This window comes from Xiphophorus maculatus, chromosome 2 (genome assembly GCF_002775205.1).
Source record: "Xiphophorus maculatus strain JP 163 A chromosome 2, X_maculatus-5.0-male, whole genome shotgun sequence".
Lineage (NCBI taxonomy): Eukaryota > Metazoa > Chordata > Actinopteri > Cyprinodontiformes > Poeciliidae > Xiphophorus > Xiphophorus maculatus.
The window spans coordinates 23,983,830-24,002,279 of NC_036444.1; the positions used below are offsets into that span (position 1 = coordinate 23,983,830).

General features: G+C 39.6%; 1 protein-coding gene across 1 annotated transcript; it reads left to right on the forward strand.

The window, feature by feature from the left end:
- Positions 1-2,796: 2,796 nt before the first annotated feature.
- LOC111611371 (dispanin subfamily A member 2b-like) lies at positions 2,797-4,771 on the forward strand. The gene is made up of 3 exons (XM_023347761.1): positions 2,797-2,852; positions 2,977-3,245; positions 4,336-4,771. The coding sequence occupies exons 2-3, from the start codon at positions 3,018-3,020 to the stop codon at positions 4,516-4,518; spliced, it is 411 nt and encodes a 136-aa protein (XP_023203529.1). The 5' UTR covers positions 2,797-2,852; positions 2,977-3,017; the 3' UTR covers positions 4,519-4,771.
- The last annotated feature ends 13,679 nt before the right edge of the window (positions 4,772-18,450 follow it).

The following is an 18,450-nucleotide window of genomic DNA, read 5'->3' on the forward strand; positions in this document are numbered from 1 at the left end:
TAAACCTTTCACGCCCAAAATGGCTGGGGAAAAATGCACAGGAAAACGAAAATATGAAGATGAACACAGGACGTTTTTGACAGAGTGGGAGAATTTATATTTTTTTGTTGAACGTAGTGGAAAGCCATTCTGCCTTATATGTCAGGTGTCCTTGTCGCATTTTAAGGCTTCAAACCTTCAGCGCCACTTCAGCTCACTCCATGCTAACATCGACCAGGAATTTCCAAAACAAACTGAACTTCGCAAGCACAAGTTGGTTACCTTGAAAAGTCAGACAGAAAAGCAGGCAAAGTTTGTTTGTTTATTTGGTTAAACAGAGTTTGTTTGCATGAGAAAGTGCACAGTGTTCATTGTTGAAAATGTCTGGCCTGTGGTCTTTGTAGTGTTAAAATAGTGTGTGAAATTTACAATAAATCTGGCTGAGCAAAAGTATGAGTATGAGGAAGGGATGGGTTGACGTTCATGTGTGCCCATGCATATGATGTGGCTCTTCGCGGTAACTTGGTAAAAAATATGGCTCTTGGTCTTTGTCTGGTTGGCCACTGCTGAACTAGGCTGTAGTAAGCGCTGTTACCAACTTGGTACTTTATGGTTATAGTTTTCTCCCAAGTCGCGCTTGAAGAAAGTATCAACATGTGCAAAACTGAGAAACTCAATCAACCAACTGGACGTTGAATTATGTCACTGGAGATTTGTTCTCCTGTCCACGGGATGAATCCTTGGCCCTCTGCATCAGTGAAGACTGTGGCATGGGAGCAGGCATAGCGGTGATGTTCAAGAAGAAGTTTGGCCGAGTGGGTATAAATAAATTTCTGCCTGACAAAAACACACAAAAGTAAATCACTTACAGCCTCAGAGCTATTAGATTTAAGAAGAAACTTTTGGTACCTCTGTAAAGGTAAGATGTCATAGAATGGTTTTCTGGTGTCAGCACCATTGTAGCTTTGACCCTGCCTGAAATATTAGGGACAAAATACAAAATATTTTGCATTTTTTGAACCTCGCCAATATTTTCTTTGAAATAAACATTGCAAAACACTACCAAAATATTATTTATAGCACAAAAAAGTAGTACAGACTTTTAAATCTAAATGTTGTGTAAAAGTATACCAAATTTGGACTCAATCAGATGAATCATATTCATTTTAGAATGGTATTAGTGAGAAATTTCTTAGGCGGAGAGGCCATTTTGGCACATTTATCCAAAAATGTGCCAAATGTGCCAAATGTGTTTATTACATCAATACTGGGGGTTTGTTAAAATTAAATAGCTTATTGCCATCTAATGACACTTTCTACATATAATATAACCATTGGTCATGACATTTACCCCATTTATATGCAAAATGTACCATTGTGCACAGTATAATATGTATAATAATGATGAACTAAAAGCTCTTTCTTTGACTCCAAATAGAAAACTTTTATTGAAACAAGGTAAAACAGTCAAAAATACTTTTTGAAGTAATTTCCAAGAACAAATAAACAATTTTGCAATTTTTTTGGCATAATGGACATCTTACCTCAAAGAAGATGAAGAATCATGAGATGTGGGGGGGGAGGTTCAGCTCCATCTGAGCTTGATGGTTCAGCTTCCACTTGACTATAAATAAAAATAAAGTATTTGAAGAATTAGAGGTTTATTACAAAGTAAACATGAAATCCTTACTAGTAAAATAAAACATATTTTAGTAAAACATAAATAAACAAATAACCACATGGTTTTACTTCCTGCCGTTATTACAAGCATATAATCAAATAAATAAATAAATAAATAAATAGAACCAAAACATCAAATATTTGTTGTGAAATTGCGGGTGGAAACTTACAGATCACCGAGATCAAGTCTGTCAGCTGTCTGTCAGCTGTGTCCGGCTCTCAGGGGGTCTCTCCTCTCCGGCTCTCTCCTCTCCGGCTCTCTCCTCTCCGGCTCTCTCCTCTTCCTCCTCCTCCGAATCCCACTAGCTATAAGAAGAGTTTTCCAGCTCCACATCGCTCCGAAATATTTCTTACAGCGCCTCCACATCTGACATCTTCCTCTGCGCCATTGCAGTTGAGCTAATTTTTGCTAGAGTTAGCTCCGCTCGTAGCAAATCGAAAAACCGTTGTTCTTTCGCAGAACGCACAAGTGAAATGAGAATTCTTGCTGTACACACCTTATTTGAATGCTTCGAACTACGCCCATCGACACCTATCCCGAAAAGAACCATTCACTGAGCGCATTTCAATAGCGCACGGAGTACGCACAGAGAGCGCACAGATAACGCACGCGTTTAGATCGTGTTCCGGAAAATACGTCATGATTTTGCATAGCCGACATTTTGTGCCAAGCTCTGAGAGTCTTTCCACTGTCTTGTGAAGACACAAAATGGTCGTGATGATCAGCTGATCGGGTGTTTTCCGGGCAGTTGCGTCATCGCCCGAAGACCTTTAAATCTCATCAGCGGTTTTTAAATAGCTCTAAAATCTTAACATTTTGGGCAAAACCTTTATGCGGAATAGTTTTTGAAAGATTAAAGCCTCTTTTAGCGGATAATAATAATAAAAAAAAATTAAAGGCACGTAAAGCCCTTGTTTACAGAGCGAGCCGAGGTCACGTGGCAGCTGGACCCACCAGTGGGTCCGTCGGGTTCTAGATTATAGGAGCAGAGTGAGTCAGGCTAGTTACTAAAGTCATTGTTTTGGAAAAAATGTTTCATGTTTTTGCAGTTGATTAAAATGTCTGATTTCAACAGCAAGTGCTAAATCATATCCTGTTTTGTATTTTGTATGTATGTCGTAATAGAGAAGCTGCCGGGGCAGTGTGCTGTCCTGACTCATGAAGTGAACAGTGAACTATTAAGAAGACAAAGGTAAGAAGCTGTATGTGAAGATGAAAGCCTTGTGGTTTTTGCACACGACTGTTTTCCACTGCTGAAATTTCCACTGGTAAGCCACAACAGTCATAAAAATCATAACCAACTGAGGATTCAACAGATTGCACAGATCCTCGTCCACCTGCAGCTGAGCAGAGAGCAATGGATCCTGGGTACTCCTCTGAACCTTACCCTGTTGAGACCGTCCCACTGCAGGACAGGAGACATGAAGCATCCCCTGGACAGCCTGGGGTTCTCACAGGAGTTCAGCACACCGTAGTGGACGTCCCCACTGAGCCTCCAACTGATTATCTGGTCTGGTCGCTGTGCAACTTCGTCTATGGAAATATTTGCTGTCTTGGATTGGTGGCTCTCATTTATTCTGTCAAGGTGAGTTCATGCTAATAGTTTCTCAGTAATTTGTCTTGAATGTAAACATTTTCTGTTTGTCTTTGAAAAAGGACAGAAATCATGAAGAATGTTGAAACTTTCTCTTGATTCCCATTTTGGTAAATGGGTTTGATGCAGTTTGGACAAATTTAGAGACTAATTAGAATAATCTGGATTATTAAGGAATAAAGACAAATAGCTGTAAGTCACAGTGTGACTTCACAAAACTCAAACATTAAGGAATTTATTTTTATTTTAAACAGTTTATTAGTTTGTGTTTTCAGAAACAGAAAAAGGAACAGAAAATTGTTCCTAGTGCTGTTATATTACATTTCAATCTGGAGAGACTCAGACAGAGATAAGAAGACAATTAGAAGAGTTTATTGACAAACAGAATTTAAAGTCTTTGGCGCTCGGGCCCCGGCTGGGGATAACGGTTATCGCAGCGTTAGCGATAGGCTTCAGATGAGCATCCCCGATGCTGTTAGGAACGTCATCCCCCGGGGCCCGGCACTGGTGGTGGAGGTTGAAGAAGGGTGCGGGCCTCAGGACCGGGCGAATGGAGGAGAAGGGGTGGTGGTGGGTTGAGCTCGGCTGGAGAGCGAAGGACGCCATGAATGAAGGTCCTTATCAGCTGGGACTTGGTCGATGATTGGACGTGACGTGGCTTAGTCCGGCGTTGATAGGTCGACGATTGTGGGCAGGTCGCTTCAATTAACGGGTCCCGGGGGGGATAAAAGAGTCTTCCAGTTTGAATTTGCGCCTAGGCTTCATTACATATGTAGATAATAAGAAAGAAAAAACAAACAAAAATATCAATGTAGTTCAATGCTATAAATGGCCTTTCTACTGAAACTATGAGTCTAGATTAAAACCCCACAATTTAGTGGATCAAAAGGCTAAAAACGGCTGAAAAACCTTTAAACTTCCTATTTTTTACTTTGAAAGAGTTTTTTTGTCAAAAAATAAATAAATCAATGTACGATTTGGTAAATCAGAGACAAAAGTCCCAAAGATGCAGCAGCAATAATGGAGAGCCCTTTGTTCGCCATGTGAACCGTTTATTAGAAGAATATTTTTCTGCTTCCAGGCCAGAGACAGGAAGGTGGTCGGAGATCAGGACGGAGCCAGACGTCACGCCTCCACTGCTCGCGCTCTCAACATCACAGCGACCGTCCTGATATCTTTACTCGTCTTTCTCTGTATTGTTGTGCCCCTTGCTTTAATTGCAGAGACGGCAAGATACCATTATAGACATTACAGCTATAACTAAGTAACTTTTGTGAGGTATGAGGGGTTTTCAAACACCATGACTCGTCTGCTTTTCTGGTTTTATTTTGGTGCGTCAAATAAAACTGTAACAGTTGTACTAGTGGTGAGATCTGAGGCAACAAAGAAGAACTTCAACTGAATAAAGTTCACTGGCTTAAAATCTGCAATGTGTGTTTTAGCTCCGATGAATGAAAAGCTTGCATCATGATGATAATAAAAACAATCCTGTTCTCTGTAAAACACAGGAATATAAATTCTTTTGTGTGTAGAGTCTGTTGTGTCATTTTTTAAACCAAAAACATATTTGGTGACGAATTGACAAAGTGAAGATAATAAAAACTAAAATCTGACTGTGAAAGACAAAATGATGACAAACGAATCATAACATTTATATAATGTGATGCAGAATGGAGCAAACAATCATGAGAAAACGAGCTGCTCCAATCAGACAAGGTCACACAAATGAAGGTCACTTGTTCCCATGGTGAAATTGCACTGATAATGGACACTGAGAGTATAAATGTTGACTTTAGTTCAGCATAGTTGCAGTCAAACTATTCAGCTGTATATTTTGTTAAAGATGTTTTTGTCCTTAAAATGTCAAGTTCAGATCAACGAATCAGTGAGCAAATCAGCTAAAACACAACCTTCATGTTTCCAGGAAACAGCAGAAAACACTTCCTGCTATTTAACTCCAGGTTTTCTACTAAAAACAATGATTGACACAATTACACTGGCTTGTACTCGTCTCATTGCTTATATTGTCCAGGTTCCCCTGGTGACGACTTTAGGCTTTAGGTTTTCAGCACCTCCTGTTTCTCTGTCACAAATTTCTTCAATCTTCTTCCAATTCTAGCTTTTTAACCACATTGAAAAACATTTTCTTTGCTCAAAAAAACATGAAATATTCAAAGGGTTTCATAGAGGCGAGGTAAGGCCTTCAGACTGGACTTTACATGGTGGTGTGGATGATGTGGTCCTGTTGGCTTCATCAGGTCGTGATCTGCAGCTCTCGCTGGAGCGGTTCGCAGCCGAGTGTGAAGCAGCCGGGATGAGGATCAGAGCCTCCAAATCCGAGGCCATGGTCTTGAGCCGGAAAAGGGTAGAGTGCCTTCTCCAGGTGGGGTATGTCCTGCCCCAAGTGGAGGAGTTCAAGTATCTCGGGATCTTGTTCACGAATGGGGGAAGAAGGGAGCGGGAGATCGACAGGTGGAATGGTGCGACACCTTGAGTCATTCACAGTGCCGGTCCGTCGTGGTGAAGAGAGAGCTGAGCCAAAAAGCAAAGCCCTCGATTTACCGGTCGATCTATGTTCCCACCATCATCTATGGTCATGAGTTTTGGGTCATGACTGAAAGAACGAGATCACGGATACAAGCGGCAAAAATGGGTTTTCTCCGCAGGGTGTCTGGGCTCTCTCTTAGAGAGAGAAGCTCAGTCATCCAGGAGGGACTCAGAGTAGAGCTGCTGCTCCTTCACATCGAGAGGAGCCAGTTGAGGCTCGGGCATCTGGTCAGGATGCCTCCTGGTCGCATCCCTGGTGAGGTGTTCCGGGCACGTCCCACCGGGAGGAGGCCCCGGGGAAGACCCAGGACACTGGGGGGACTATGTTTCTTGGCTGGCCTGGGAACGCCTTGGGATTCCCCTGGAGGAGCTGGAACATGTGGCTGGGGAGAGGGAAGTCTGGGCCTCCCTTCTTAGGCTGCTCCCCCGTGACCCAACCTCGGATAAACGTAAGAAGGTGGATGAATGGGCTTATTAGCATGCACCAATAAAAATGATTAACTAACATATTGACATCTCTAAACATAAGGATGCCACAGAAAGTAAATCTGTCTGTAAATAATGCCCATAACTACTACAAATTACATGTACTAATCAGGGTTGTCATGTTGGCTGCTCAGTCAGCTCTATCCTCCCAATTCTGTGGCTTTCACAGCCGTGCATGTATCCAGAAAACAGCAGCAAACGCTTATTTACTTCCAGTTTTTTCTAAATGATCAACAAAAGCCTTGCACTATACTGGCTGCAGTTCGTCTCATTGCTAACATTTTAGCAAAAAAGATGCAAAGATGCCCCCTGGTGGCGACTTCAGTACTTTCTGTTTTCTGTCAAGTCTTCTTCAGTTAGTCCCACAAATCAGTGACTATGAATTGATGCATGGTGGGTTTCATACCTGACCAGTAGCTCCATTTTGTCCCCAAAATTATTTACTATAGCTATTTTCAAATACTTGAGTATTGTTCATATTCATAAAAATCACAAATTACAACCCACTCACCTCATGTGTGCCTGTGAGTTTTATTTAAAGTGCATGCATTAATTAAAAACAATAAAAATTAAAAACAATAAAAATGAATATATATATATATATATATATATATATATATATATATATATATATATATATATATATATATATATATATATATATATATATATATATATATTCATATATTCATTCAGTAAACCAATATATATATATATATTCATATATATATATATATATATATATATATATATATATATATATATATATATATATATATATATATATATATATATATATATATTGGTTTACTGAATTCTTTGGGGAACAGAACTCAGTATATGAAATAAGATGGTCTGTGTTCTGAGTGTCCACAGGGGGGCGCCACAGAGTTCAAAATTAGGTCCCCTGCTCTTCGTTATGTTAGTGAATCAGGAGTCAGGATGCTAAGATGCTGTAGAATCGGTACAGAGATTCTGATGGGGTCCGGCGTACACTACAGCAGGTACAACTGGAATCAGTGCTGACGAGACCAAACCAGTGTTATTAGCAAACACCACTTTGGTGCCTCAGGCAGACAGACTGTGTCCACTCTTAAGGGAAATATTATAGAGATGCTTCACACATGCAAACTTTGAATTCTTGTTTGATGACACCCTCACGGTCGTAAAAAACAAAAAAGATTTTCAAAATTCTCAAAACTGTTTCAGCTTTTGAACACTGAAAATCTTTTGAAGAAACAAAAATTGTTTTTTTTTCTGGCATTTTTTCTTGTTTCTCACAGCAACATTTTCATCTATTCTAGATTACAGAGGCCTGTTATAGATGAGCGTCTGAAAGAATTGACCCTTTCTGTCAAGCTTCTCTGAGGTTCATCAGTGACAGTAAAGCAGGATGGCCGTGTTTGTCCTCCAGGAGGCTGCGACATTCATTTACATTTATTCCTAAGGCCATGTTTGAGCTCTACCGTCCGTCTAATCACACAGAGAAGTGTTGATTTTTAAACTTGGCCTTCAAGCAATTGTTTCTTGCTCTCTGTCCCATTTCATCTTACAGAATTGGGGAAAATGACCTTTGTTTACGCCTCTACATCTACATGGAACATGTTGCAAAAAGCCTGGAAATGAACAGAACCTGTTACATTGAGTGCTTTTAAGTCCAGACAGAAAACACTAGAAACACCTTCCTTAATTTGTGACTATCTTTAGGAATAGTCACAAATTAGTTAATTGTGTAACTGTTAGTAATTGTTGTATAACCTCTGCTGCCTCTTGGCCGAGACTCAATGGGAGTTTCCTAGTTGAAAACAGTTAATTTTACTATAAATGTGTATATATTTTATTACTTAATTTTAGCCAGCTATGTTTACTGTTAGATGATGTTTTCCCCGCTGCTCTGTTGGCATGCTGATGTCACTCCTGTTTGATTCTACCTGTCCAGGTAGACTGCGTTGTTATGGGAAATTTAATAAAATGTAAATTTTAAAAAAAAGACAACGTCACTGAGGTGCATCATACTGTTAGCCAAGCATCCCATCTTCCTCTTAAAAGACAATATGGGAACCAGAGAGCAGACCAGAGCCAGACAGCGAGCAACTGATCCGCCTGTACACACTGCTGTAAACACCGTCCTGCTTCACAAGAAGCATGCAAAACTAATAAAGCGAAATAACACGGAGACCTTAAGGAACACGGCCATATTTTTCTAAAAGCAACAACTTTGAACCTGAACAGTCAGCTGAACTAGAACTCCGACACCAGAGCTGCTCTACTGTTAAGCTATGGGCTCGTTGTGCTTCAGAAGCAAAAAGCCTGAACCGTAAAATCCCCGTTACTTGGTCTCTGACACTAACGACAATAAACCACATAATATACTTGAAAACAAGGTAAAAACATTGTCCGTTAGAATGGATGAAAAATGTTTAGATACTTCAATAGCACATTTTTACAAGAAAAATGTCTATCATAAGCTAAAGCTAATGTTAGCCACAAAGTTTAAAGAAAGTAAAACTCACCTTCGTATCTGTGTATAACGAGGCGAACATCTTAAAACCTTTCTCCAGCTTACTTGTCGGGGCTTCATGTACATCATTAATTGTTACCTTGGACAAGCCCTGCAAATACCCAGTGTAAAGAGCCTTTTTCAATAGATCGGAAAAGATTGAGCCGCTTTTCCCCGAACGCGGAAGCTGAGGTGCAAAGAGCTCAACAGTTCAGAGTTTCTCATAAATCATTTATTGTCACTATTTAAATATCATATTCATTGTTCCAGGTAGGGGAAGCCATGCTTTGCTGCATTTTACAATGAACTTAAGTTTTATATCCAGACTATCAAAGACAAAAAATAGCTATTAAAACTATTGAAATCTGTACTGCTTTGAATGAACAGTTGGGAACCGAAGCCCCGTAGCTTTTTCTTCATCTTGAATATATTTATCTGTATTTGTTTTTTTTCTGGAGGCAGAACAAATGTTTCACTCTGTCGTTGTACAGTTTGTCTGTGAATAAAGTTTAAAAAAAAACATCCCCCCTCCCCCACACCCAACAGACTTCTTGTGGCTTTGATGTCACAGTGATGTCACTCATTCTGTTTATGACATCACTGGCGGCTGCCTTTGTATTCCCAGATTCCACAGAGAAATTCATTTGCAGTTTGAACCAGAGAGCAAAGATGGAAGAACAAAATTTTTTGTTGACAAAAATTAACAATTTACAGATGGACCACAGCAAGATGCAGAAGGAGAACCAAGAGCTTCAGATAATCGTGGAAAGTCTGAGGATTAAACTGGAGCGACTTAACAGAACGGACGAGACACACAACTGGCTAAAGGAAAATAAAATACTTATAAATTCAAATGCATATTACAAGAAACAAATCAGAAAAATTCCTCTGGACCTGGAGAAAGCAAATGCAACTATACTACAACTAAGATGTGATTATGAAGACAAATTAAGAAGAAAACATACACTGGAAGAGGAACAGAAAAAAGTGAGCCGAACTGTAGCGGCCGATTTAAGAGCAAAAACAGAAAAAATCGAGTGGCTAGAGAGAGAAAATGGAGAGTTAAATAAAGAGATTGTAGCGCTGAAGATAAAAAATGAGAGGATCAAATCCAGGGTGGCAGAAAAAAGCAAAGATGTCCAGCAAAGGGAAGAACCGGTCAGGGAAAATATCCAGGAAGAGAAACCATCAGCATGTCAGAGAGTAGGGAGAATTTTTATGAATATGTACAATTCAGGAACGTTGCGGTATTGGGTGCCACCCTGGATTTTTTTTTAACAGAAAAGGATATTTTGGGTTGCTGGAAATGTTGCAGGGTATGATACTGTTGGATCTGGTCGTTTTGATTACCTGCAGTTGTTTGCGTCTCGATTGGTTTTGTCGTGTCTCGATTGGTTTTGTCTGTTTTGATTATCTACAACTGAGAGTAAATTCTCTTTTAAAAGAAAAGCGTGAATGAGTTGATCGCGTTCGCGTTAAAAGAAATCCTGTGTAAGAAACGCTGTGAATCCTGGGCTCTAACAGCTGAAACTAAACGGCTTTAACTTTATGCTGTTGTGATGATAATTGGATGGCGGAGTCCAGCGAGCAGCCGCTTAAATCCGTCTTAAAAGTTTCATTCGGTAAAAAAAAAGGGCGGCGGAGTCCTGCGTGAAGACGCTTCAGCTCCATAACTGAAGTGTGATTGGAGGTCTAAACACCTTTAGGTATTTTATCTCATTTAAAGTAACGGGTTTGGAAGGAGCAAACCAATTGTGGATGCAGAGGCAAGAATCCTCCACTGGTTAGAGTCCAAGAAAGGATTACCACGATTGGTATTTTTAATTGTTACCCACTATAAAAAAGAAACCAGTTTTTAGAACAGCCTAGGTGTTGACAAACTGGTCTAAATTGTTTAAAATGGGTAAAAATAGCAGGAAGTGGAGAGAAGTGTTTCAATATGTGTTCGTTTAATTTCTTTTATAAATGAATTCATTTAAATTGTCCGGAATGGTAGAAAAATAACTGCAGTACTGGAGAATACACAGCAGATGGCGGCATAGCAACCATTGAACGAATTACTGCTTTATAGTTCAACAGTAAATGTAAATCAAAAGATTAACAGCAGTGAAAATATTGGGAGTGTGTTGAAGGGCAGGACCCTGATAAAATACAAAATATCTGAATAAATGGATAGTAAAGTACAGGAAAAAAGGTTAATTAAATACTAAAATAGAACGAGAACTATAGGATAAAATGATAAACGAAAGAAAGAGCCAAGAAATTAAGAAAACAGAAGATTGTGATGACAATGTGTTGGCAAATAAATAGATGACTAAATGAAAAACTAACTAAATAAATACAGGAATAAGTAGATGAATATAATAAAAATTATATTCATTCCTGTAACAGACAGGAATGTGAAACACAAGAAAGGGGAATATGAAAGTTTTTTAAGAAGGAAAAGGATGAGCAAACTTTAAACAGTTAAAGTTTCATAGAAAGAAAAATAATGATGAAAACTACTAGCTCATGGTTTGCAGGAATTAATAAACTGAGTAGTACAGGCATGTCCAAAGTCCGGCCCGAGGGCCAATCACGGCCCGCGGTCAGATTTCATACGGCCCGCAGCTTCGGTCTTATAATGTATTATTTATGGCCCGCCTCCACTGTCAAACAGAATAAATAAATCATAAAACTTGAAACTGTAATTCCTCCTTTCACCAAATGGTGGCAGCACCACTTTAATACTATCAGTCTCTGCCTCCGTGCAGCGAACCCCTCTCCATTCATTTCTGCCATGGCCACTGCAAAGAAAACAAGTTTACAGTGAGGGCCGCCGCTTTCAAGAGAGATGGGAATTATAACACTTCTTCACTGAAAATCAGGGCGATTGTGCTTGTCTAATTTGTAATGAGACGGTTGCCTTGTTTAAGGATTTCAACGTAAAGAGACACTACCAGAGTAAACATGCTAACACATACAACAAGCTAACAGGAAGTGACCGTGCTGAAAAACTGAAGCAGCTCCAAGCTGCACTGGCATCGCAACAGCGATTCTTCACGCGGGCCTGTGAGTCAAAAGAAAATACCACCAAAGCAAGCTACGATGTTAATGTTAATAGCTAAACATGGCAAACCTTCTACTGGAGGTACATTTATCAAAGACTGTTATGAAAATGGTGGAGAACATTTTGCCCTGAGAAGAAGCAAGAATTTGCGAATGTTTGCCTGGCATGTAACAGTGTGGCACTGAGAGTTGAAGACATGAAACTGAGTGTTTTGAACGGCAACGTCTGTCACTATCAGCAGTGAAGAGCGAATCGAACATTTATGGCACTTAATTTTATTAAACTCTTGAGTAAGATTTGGTTATTACTGTTGATGTTATGAACCTGTAGATGTGACAAACTATTACTTTCTGAAAGATATTGTAAATGACAAGAGCAAAATTCACTTGTTTTAAGATTTAATAATAATAGACAACTTTGCATTACTTATAACTCCTGTTTAAAATGTTCTTGAGGCAAAGATATTTTTAAACTCATGTAAATTTAAGGTATTTCATACAGTTTGTTCAATGTTATCTGACTCTCCAGATATGAATGAAAGGCAGAATTTGGGTTTTTAGAGTTGTTCTCATTTGCCTGAGTGGCTTATATTTGGTTATTTTGTCATTTGAAAAATAAAGATAATTGTGACAATGAAAATTCTTTTATAACAGTGTGTATTTGCATGAAACTTTTGTAGTTAAAAAATGTCCGAGCAAACTATTGGCCCCCGAGCATCTTCACTTTATCAAATCTGGCCCTCTTTGCAAAAAGTTTGGACACCCCTGCCATAAACTCTCTTTCAGGCTGAATACAGAAGTGAGTCCATGGAAATAACACAGGAGGCTCCTTTACCTTCTTCTTTAGGCTGAAGAAGTTGATCCAGAGTGAAGTGAAGGCTGTAAACTTTGCTGTGCTGCATTAGCTTTAACTGGTAGCGACGAATATTTACAAGCCACCGTCTTCTTAATTCAGGATCGTTTGGAAATCCATGAAAACTTAAAAGCCCATTATATTAGGAAGACAGCAATGTTCATAGTATTGTTTTATTTGCGTCTGAAATAAGACTTTGTCTTTTCTAGTTGTCATGGTAACTCAAAGCGCTGGGGGGGGGGGGCATATTTGCGCATGCGATTGTGACGTCAGCGCAGCAGGTGCAAACAGCCCATTGGTACATTGATCTTGTAGCCAGAGAAACTGTAATCTGTTTTGGATTCTTTAAACTGGACTGCAAACATTTGTTTTTGTTTTATATTGGCAATAAAAATAAAGGTTTCAAGAGCAGAGCTAATGGTGCATTTGAAATCCATGAAGGCTATGTGCTCCTCTGTTTGATCAATTACTATCTACCAAGAGAGTTAGTTTTAGTTTCACTGAATCAATTAAAAGTAAGTCCTGTAGATTTAATATTTCTCTATCTTAATAAAGTTTTGTTCATTATTAAAAGAATGTTAAGATGTCCAGAATCAGGGGGGAGCTGCGGGAACATCATGGAGTGAAGACGTGCTTCTCGAGGCTCCGCAAAAGCAGGGACAAAACATTTATTTTAAAGCACACCCCTATTTATAAATCAGCCTCGCATATGTATATAATGGTGCGCTTCTAATCCCTGGTTCATTTGACACCTTTTTTGGTCGATAAGTCGTTTGTTTTAATAACTTTTTGTAACAGGCCGCGGTCGTCGCCTCGAACCTAGCCAGCGTGCACTAGCTACATAGCGCCCGACCCGGGCCCGAAACGGACTGGTTTGTCACTTTTGGGTTGATCCCTTGTCCCCTGCACGGTGGTACTAGGACTGATATTACTGCGGGCACGGGTGAGCATAAAAGAGTGGTTTCCGTCCTTGGATGGTCCATTGTGCTAAAGCTAATTATTGGTTGCGCTCGCTCGTGTCGCTGAACTGTGACGTCATCGTTTACGCCAACTTTCTTCGGCACTGTTTGGGACCATTTTCGGTTTTAAAGTACTGCGACTCTTGTAAAATGGACAAGAGGGAAACTAAGGGACCTCGTCAGAGACGTACTGCCGCTGAGACGGGCTCTGGATCGGGCGCGCTCCGGATGAATGAGACGCCGCTGGGGAGCGACGAGCGTGGATCAGATACACCGCTCAGTGAGGCAACATTCATCAAAGCACTGCAAGGTCTGAAGCAAGACATTTGTGATACTTTTGACAAGAGGATCGACTCTCTTACTCTCACATTAAGGTCAGAAATTAAATCCGTGAAGGCTGAGCTTAATGCTAATATAAACTCCATCCAGTCTCTTGTTGAAACTCAGGGAGCCACAATCAAAGAGCTTGAGGTCTCTGCTACCTCTTGCAGTGATGATTTGTCCTCCCTGCAGACCTCTGTATCTGTTTTAGCAGGGGAAGTTAAACAACTACAGGCTAAATGTGAGGATCTGGAGGGGAGGTCAAGGCGTAATAATATTCGTCTCATCGGGCTGGCTGAAGGACTGGAGCTGCCCAGTTCTAGAGAATTCATCTCACAGCTTCTGCGTGACCTTTTGGGATTGGAGGATGTGCCGCTTCTGGACCGAGCTCACAGATCTAGCAGGGAAAAACCTAAAGAAGGAGCTCCACCTCGACCAATTATCATCAGAGTGCATTATTTTCATGTGAAGGAACTGATTCTGCGCCGGGCAGGAGCTGCTGCACCTCTTCTCTATCAGGGCAGGAAAATTTTTATCTTTCCAGACTTTACGTCATCAGTGGCCAAAAAACGCTCACAATTTGGGAATGCCAAACGTCTCCTACACTCGTGCCCTGGCGTTAAGTTTGGTCTGTTCTACCCTGCTGAGTTAAGAATCACACTGCCAAATGGAGTTGTGCGCAAGTTTTCTGACCCCGAAGCTGCCACAGACTTTATTAAGAAACTGGGAGGTGGTGCTCCTTCTGACTAATAACTTTGACTTGGTTTGAGGCTGATGTTCGTTATTTCTGATTTATATTTGTGAAATGGTAACCTAACTGAAGGTTGGTTTGTTTTTTTTTGTGATTTCACAAAATGTAGGGGGTGCTTTTAGTACCAGATTTTGTTAATTTTTTTTTTTTCTTACATATTTGATTCTAATCATTTACTTATCTTATTTATGATGTTTTATTTATTTTTGTTTAATTTTTAAAATTTATTTTATTTTATAAATATTACTATATTATTATATTATTTATATTTTATTAAATCTCCTTTTTTTTTTTCTTTCAAATACCTTTTTAGTTTTTCTATCCTTACTACTGATTTATTTCCTATATATACTTTATTTGTTTATTTATATTTCTGTGTGTGTATAGGTATGTAGATGCATATCTATTTATACACTTAATTAGATAATATAATTTGATCCACTTTTTTTTTTGTTCCTGCTTTGCACTGGTGGGAGCTTGAGTTCTACTGGGTCCGTGGATGCTTGGGGAGAGGTATCTAGTAGTTAGCAAAAGGGGGTATGCGCGCATCTTGTTTGGGAAGATGCTTCAGCAATCAGGGGTAAGTTCTAACGTTCTTGTTTTGTCGTACTGTTTTTCACATGTTATTTGGTCTTTAAGTGCTATCAATGGGTCATTCTTTACACAGATTGATGGATGTCACAAGCTAATTGTGATAATTTACTAAAGGGTCAGGTTTTCAAGTTTTGTAGCTGGAATTGTAAGGGTTTAAATCAACCCATTAAAAGGAGTAAAGTGCTCCATCATTTACAGCATTTGGGTGCTCAAATTGTGTTTTTACAAGAAACCCACTTGAAAATTTCAGATCATTCTAGACTCCGGAAGGGCTGGGTTGGCCAAATGTATCATTCAACTTTTCAAGGTAAATCTCGAGGTGCTGCTATTTTAATTCACAAATCAGTACCATTTGTGTCCTCTAACATTATTACTGATCCTAATGGTAGATACATTATTGTTTGTGGGAGCATCTTTAATACAAAATTAGTTTTGGCTAATGTGTACGCACCGAATTGGGACGATTATAATTTTTTTAGTTCCTTTTTTACCAAAATTCCAGATTTATCTTCACATTTTCTTATCTTGGCTGGCGATTTGAACTGTTGGCTGGGCCCTTTGGATCGGTCATCAAATAAGGTTAACAGACAATCACATTCTTCCAAAGTTGTTAATAATTTTCTTAAAGAATTCTCAGTTATTGATGCCTGGCGCTTTCTTAACCCTACTCGTAAAGAATATACATTTTTCTCCCCAGTTCACCATACATACACTCGTATTGATTACATTCTTTTGGACAGCCGACTGATACCGCATATCCGATCTTGTTCTCACAATGCCATTGTAATTTCAGATCATGCTCCTGTGACATTGGACCTGGTGATGGGAGGTGGCTCTCCTTCTGTTGTTCCTTGGCGCTTGAACACACGTCTGTTGTCTGATGATAAGTTTGTTGCCTTTGTTACTTCAAAAATAGACTTCTTCATTGCCACAAATGATACTCCAGGTACATCACCCTCTCTCTTGTGGGAGACTTTTAAGGCTTTTATACGAGGACAGATTATATCCTACAGTAGTTTCGAAACTAAACAGAGAAAGGCAAAGTTGTCAGAACTTACAACTCGAATTCTGCAGTTGGATGAACTATACGCAGCTTCCCCCTCACCCGAGGCATACAATGTTAGGTTGTCTTTACAGGCAGAGTTTGACCGATTGGCATCAGTACAAGTGGAGGAGGTGCTTTTGAAGTCGCAGCATGCCCAATATGAATATGGTGACAAGGCCAGTAAACTACTTTCTCACCAACTTCGTAACGCGTCAGCAACACATTTTATCCCACGGATCCAAACTCACAATGGCATTTCTTCGGATCCACAAATAATTAATAACCAGTTCCAAGAATTTTATTCGTCATTATACGTGTCTGAATGTCCATTTGATATTTTGTCTCTGGACTCTTTCTGTGATAACCTTGTTTTTCCTGTACTAGACCGAACTTATAGTCTTAAAATGGAAGAGCCCTTGGCTGTAGAAGAAGTTCTGCGTGCTCTTAATAATATGCAAAGTTCAAAATGCCCAGGACAGGATGGATTTCCTGTCGAATTTTATAAAAAGTTCAGTCTTAAATTGGCTCCCCTCCTACTGAACATGTTTAGGCACTCATTTGAAACTGGAACTCTCCCAGCATCCTTGTTACAGGCTTCTATTTCTTTGATCCTGAAGAAGGATAAAGATCCTTTATCTTGTGGCTCCTATCGCCCAATTTCTCTTTTAAATGTAGACTATAAAATTCTCGCCAAACTTTTAGCCCTCCGTTTAGAAACTGTCTTGCCATCTTTGATCAGTCCTGACCAGACTGGATTTATTAAGGGGAGATATGCCTTCTCCAATGTTAGACGGTTATTTAATGTGCTCTATAACCCCACAGATTCTTGTGAAGCTGAATTTGTGATTAGTCTGGATGCGGAGAAGGCGTTTGACAGGGTGGAGTGGGGTTACCTTTTTTATGTACTTCAACGTTTTGGATTTGGTAATAAGTTTGTTTCATGGATAAAGCTCTTATACACTTCCCCACTTGCCTCTGTCAAAACAAATTCCATTTACTCTAAATACTTTCCTCTTTTCAGAGGCACTAGACAGGGGTGCCCCATGTCCCCATTACTTTTTGCAATAGCTATAGAGCCATTGGCCATCTCACTTAGATCCAATACACATTTAAGTGGGGTCACAAGATCAGGCATTGAACAACGACTTTCCTTGTACGCTGACGACTTGCTTCTCTATATTTCTAAACCAGCCTCTTCAGTCCCTATTGTACTTTCAACTCTTGATCAATTTAGCCGCGTCTCTGGCTATAAACTAAACCTTGGTAAAAGTGAAATTTTTCCATTAAATTCGGTGGCTCGAAAATATTCACTTGCTTCTCTCCCATTTAGGGTTGCCCTTGATGGTTTTACATATTTAGGTGTTAAGGTCAAATGTAAATTTTGCGACCTTTTTAAATTTAACTTTGAGCCGTTGGTGGACAAGGTCAAACAAGACCTAGATAGATGGTCTTTGCTTCATTTATCCGTTGCTGGGAGAATTAATACGATTAAAATGAACGTGCTTCCCAAGTTTTCTTTTCTCTTTCAGTGTGTCCCTGTTTTTATCCCCGTTTCTTTTTTTAGTAAACTGGACCAAATCATCACTGGATTTATTTGGGATCATAAACCCTCTAGAATTCGTAAATCATATCTTAGGAGACCAAAAAGTGTGGGTGGAATGGCATGGCCGGACTTTATGTTTTATTACTGGGCATCCAATATTAGAATTCTTAATTATTGGTTAAAGGCAAATGATTTGGACAGTGCCCCGGCTTGGTTGGATTTGGAAGCCTCATCCTGTATACGATCGTCTTTGTCTGCTTTAGTTTATGCTCCCAAATTGCTATCAGGAGCTGAAATTCCGAACAACAAAATGGTGAGAGTGACTCTGAAAATTTGGTTTCAGTTCCGCCGCTATTTTAAATTAAACTTTTTTTCTTTACAATCTCCTATCTTCAAGAATCCTTTATTCCGGCCCTCTATGATCGATAATGCTTTCTCCGTTTGGTTCTCTCATGGTATCAAAAGCTTTAGTGACCTTTATGAGGAGGGTACATTTGTCTCCTTTGATCAGCTTTCTGCAAAATTCGACCTCCCAAAGAGCCACTTTTT

Excerpts from the sequence above, each read along its gene's own strand:
- LOC111611371 (XM_023347761.1), top strand. The coding sequence starts at position 3,018 with ATGGATCCTGGGTACTCCTCTGAACCTTACCCTGTTGAGACCGTCCCA. Across the intron at positions 3,246-4,335 it reads CTCTCATTTATTCTGTCAAG|GCCAGAGACAGGAAGGTGGT; the intron begins GTGAGTTCATGC and ends TTCTGCTTCCAG.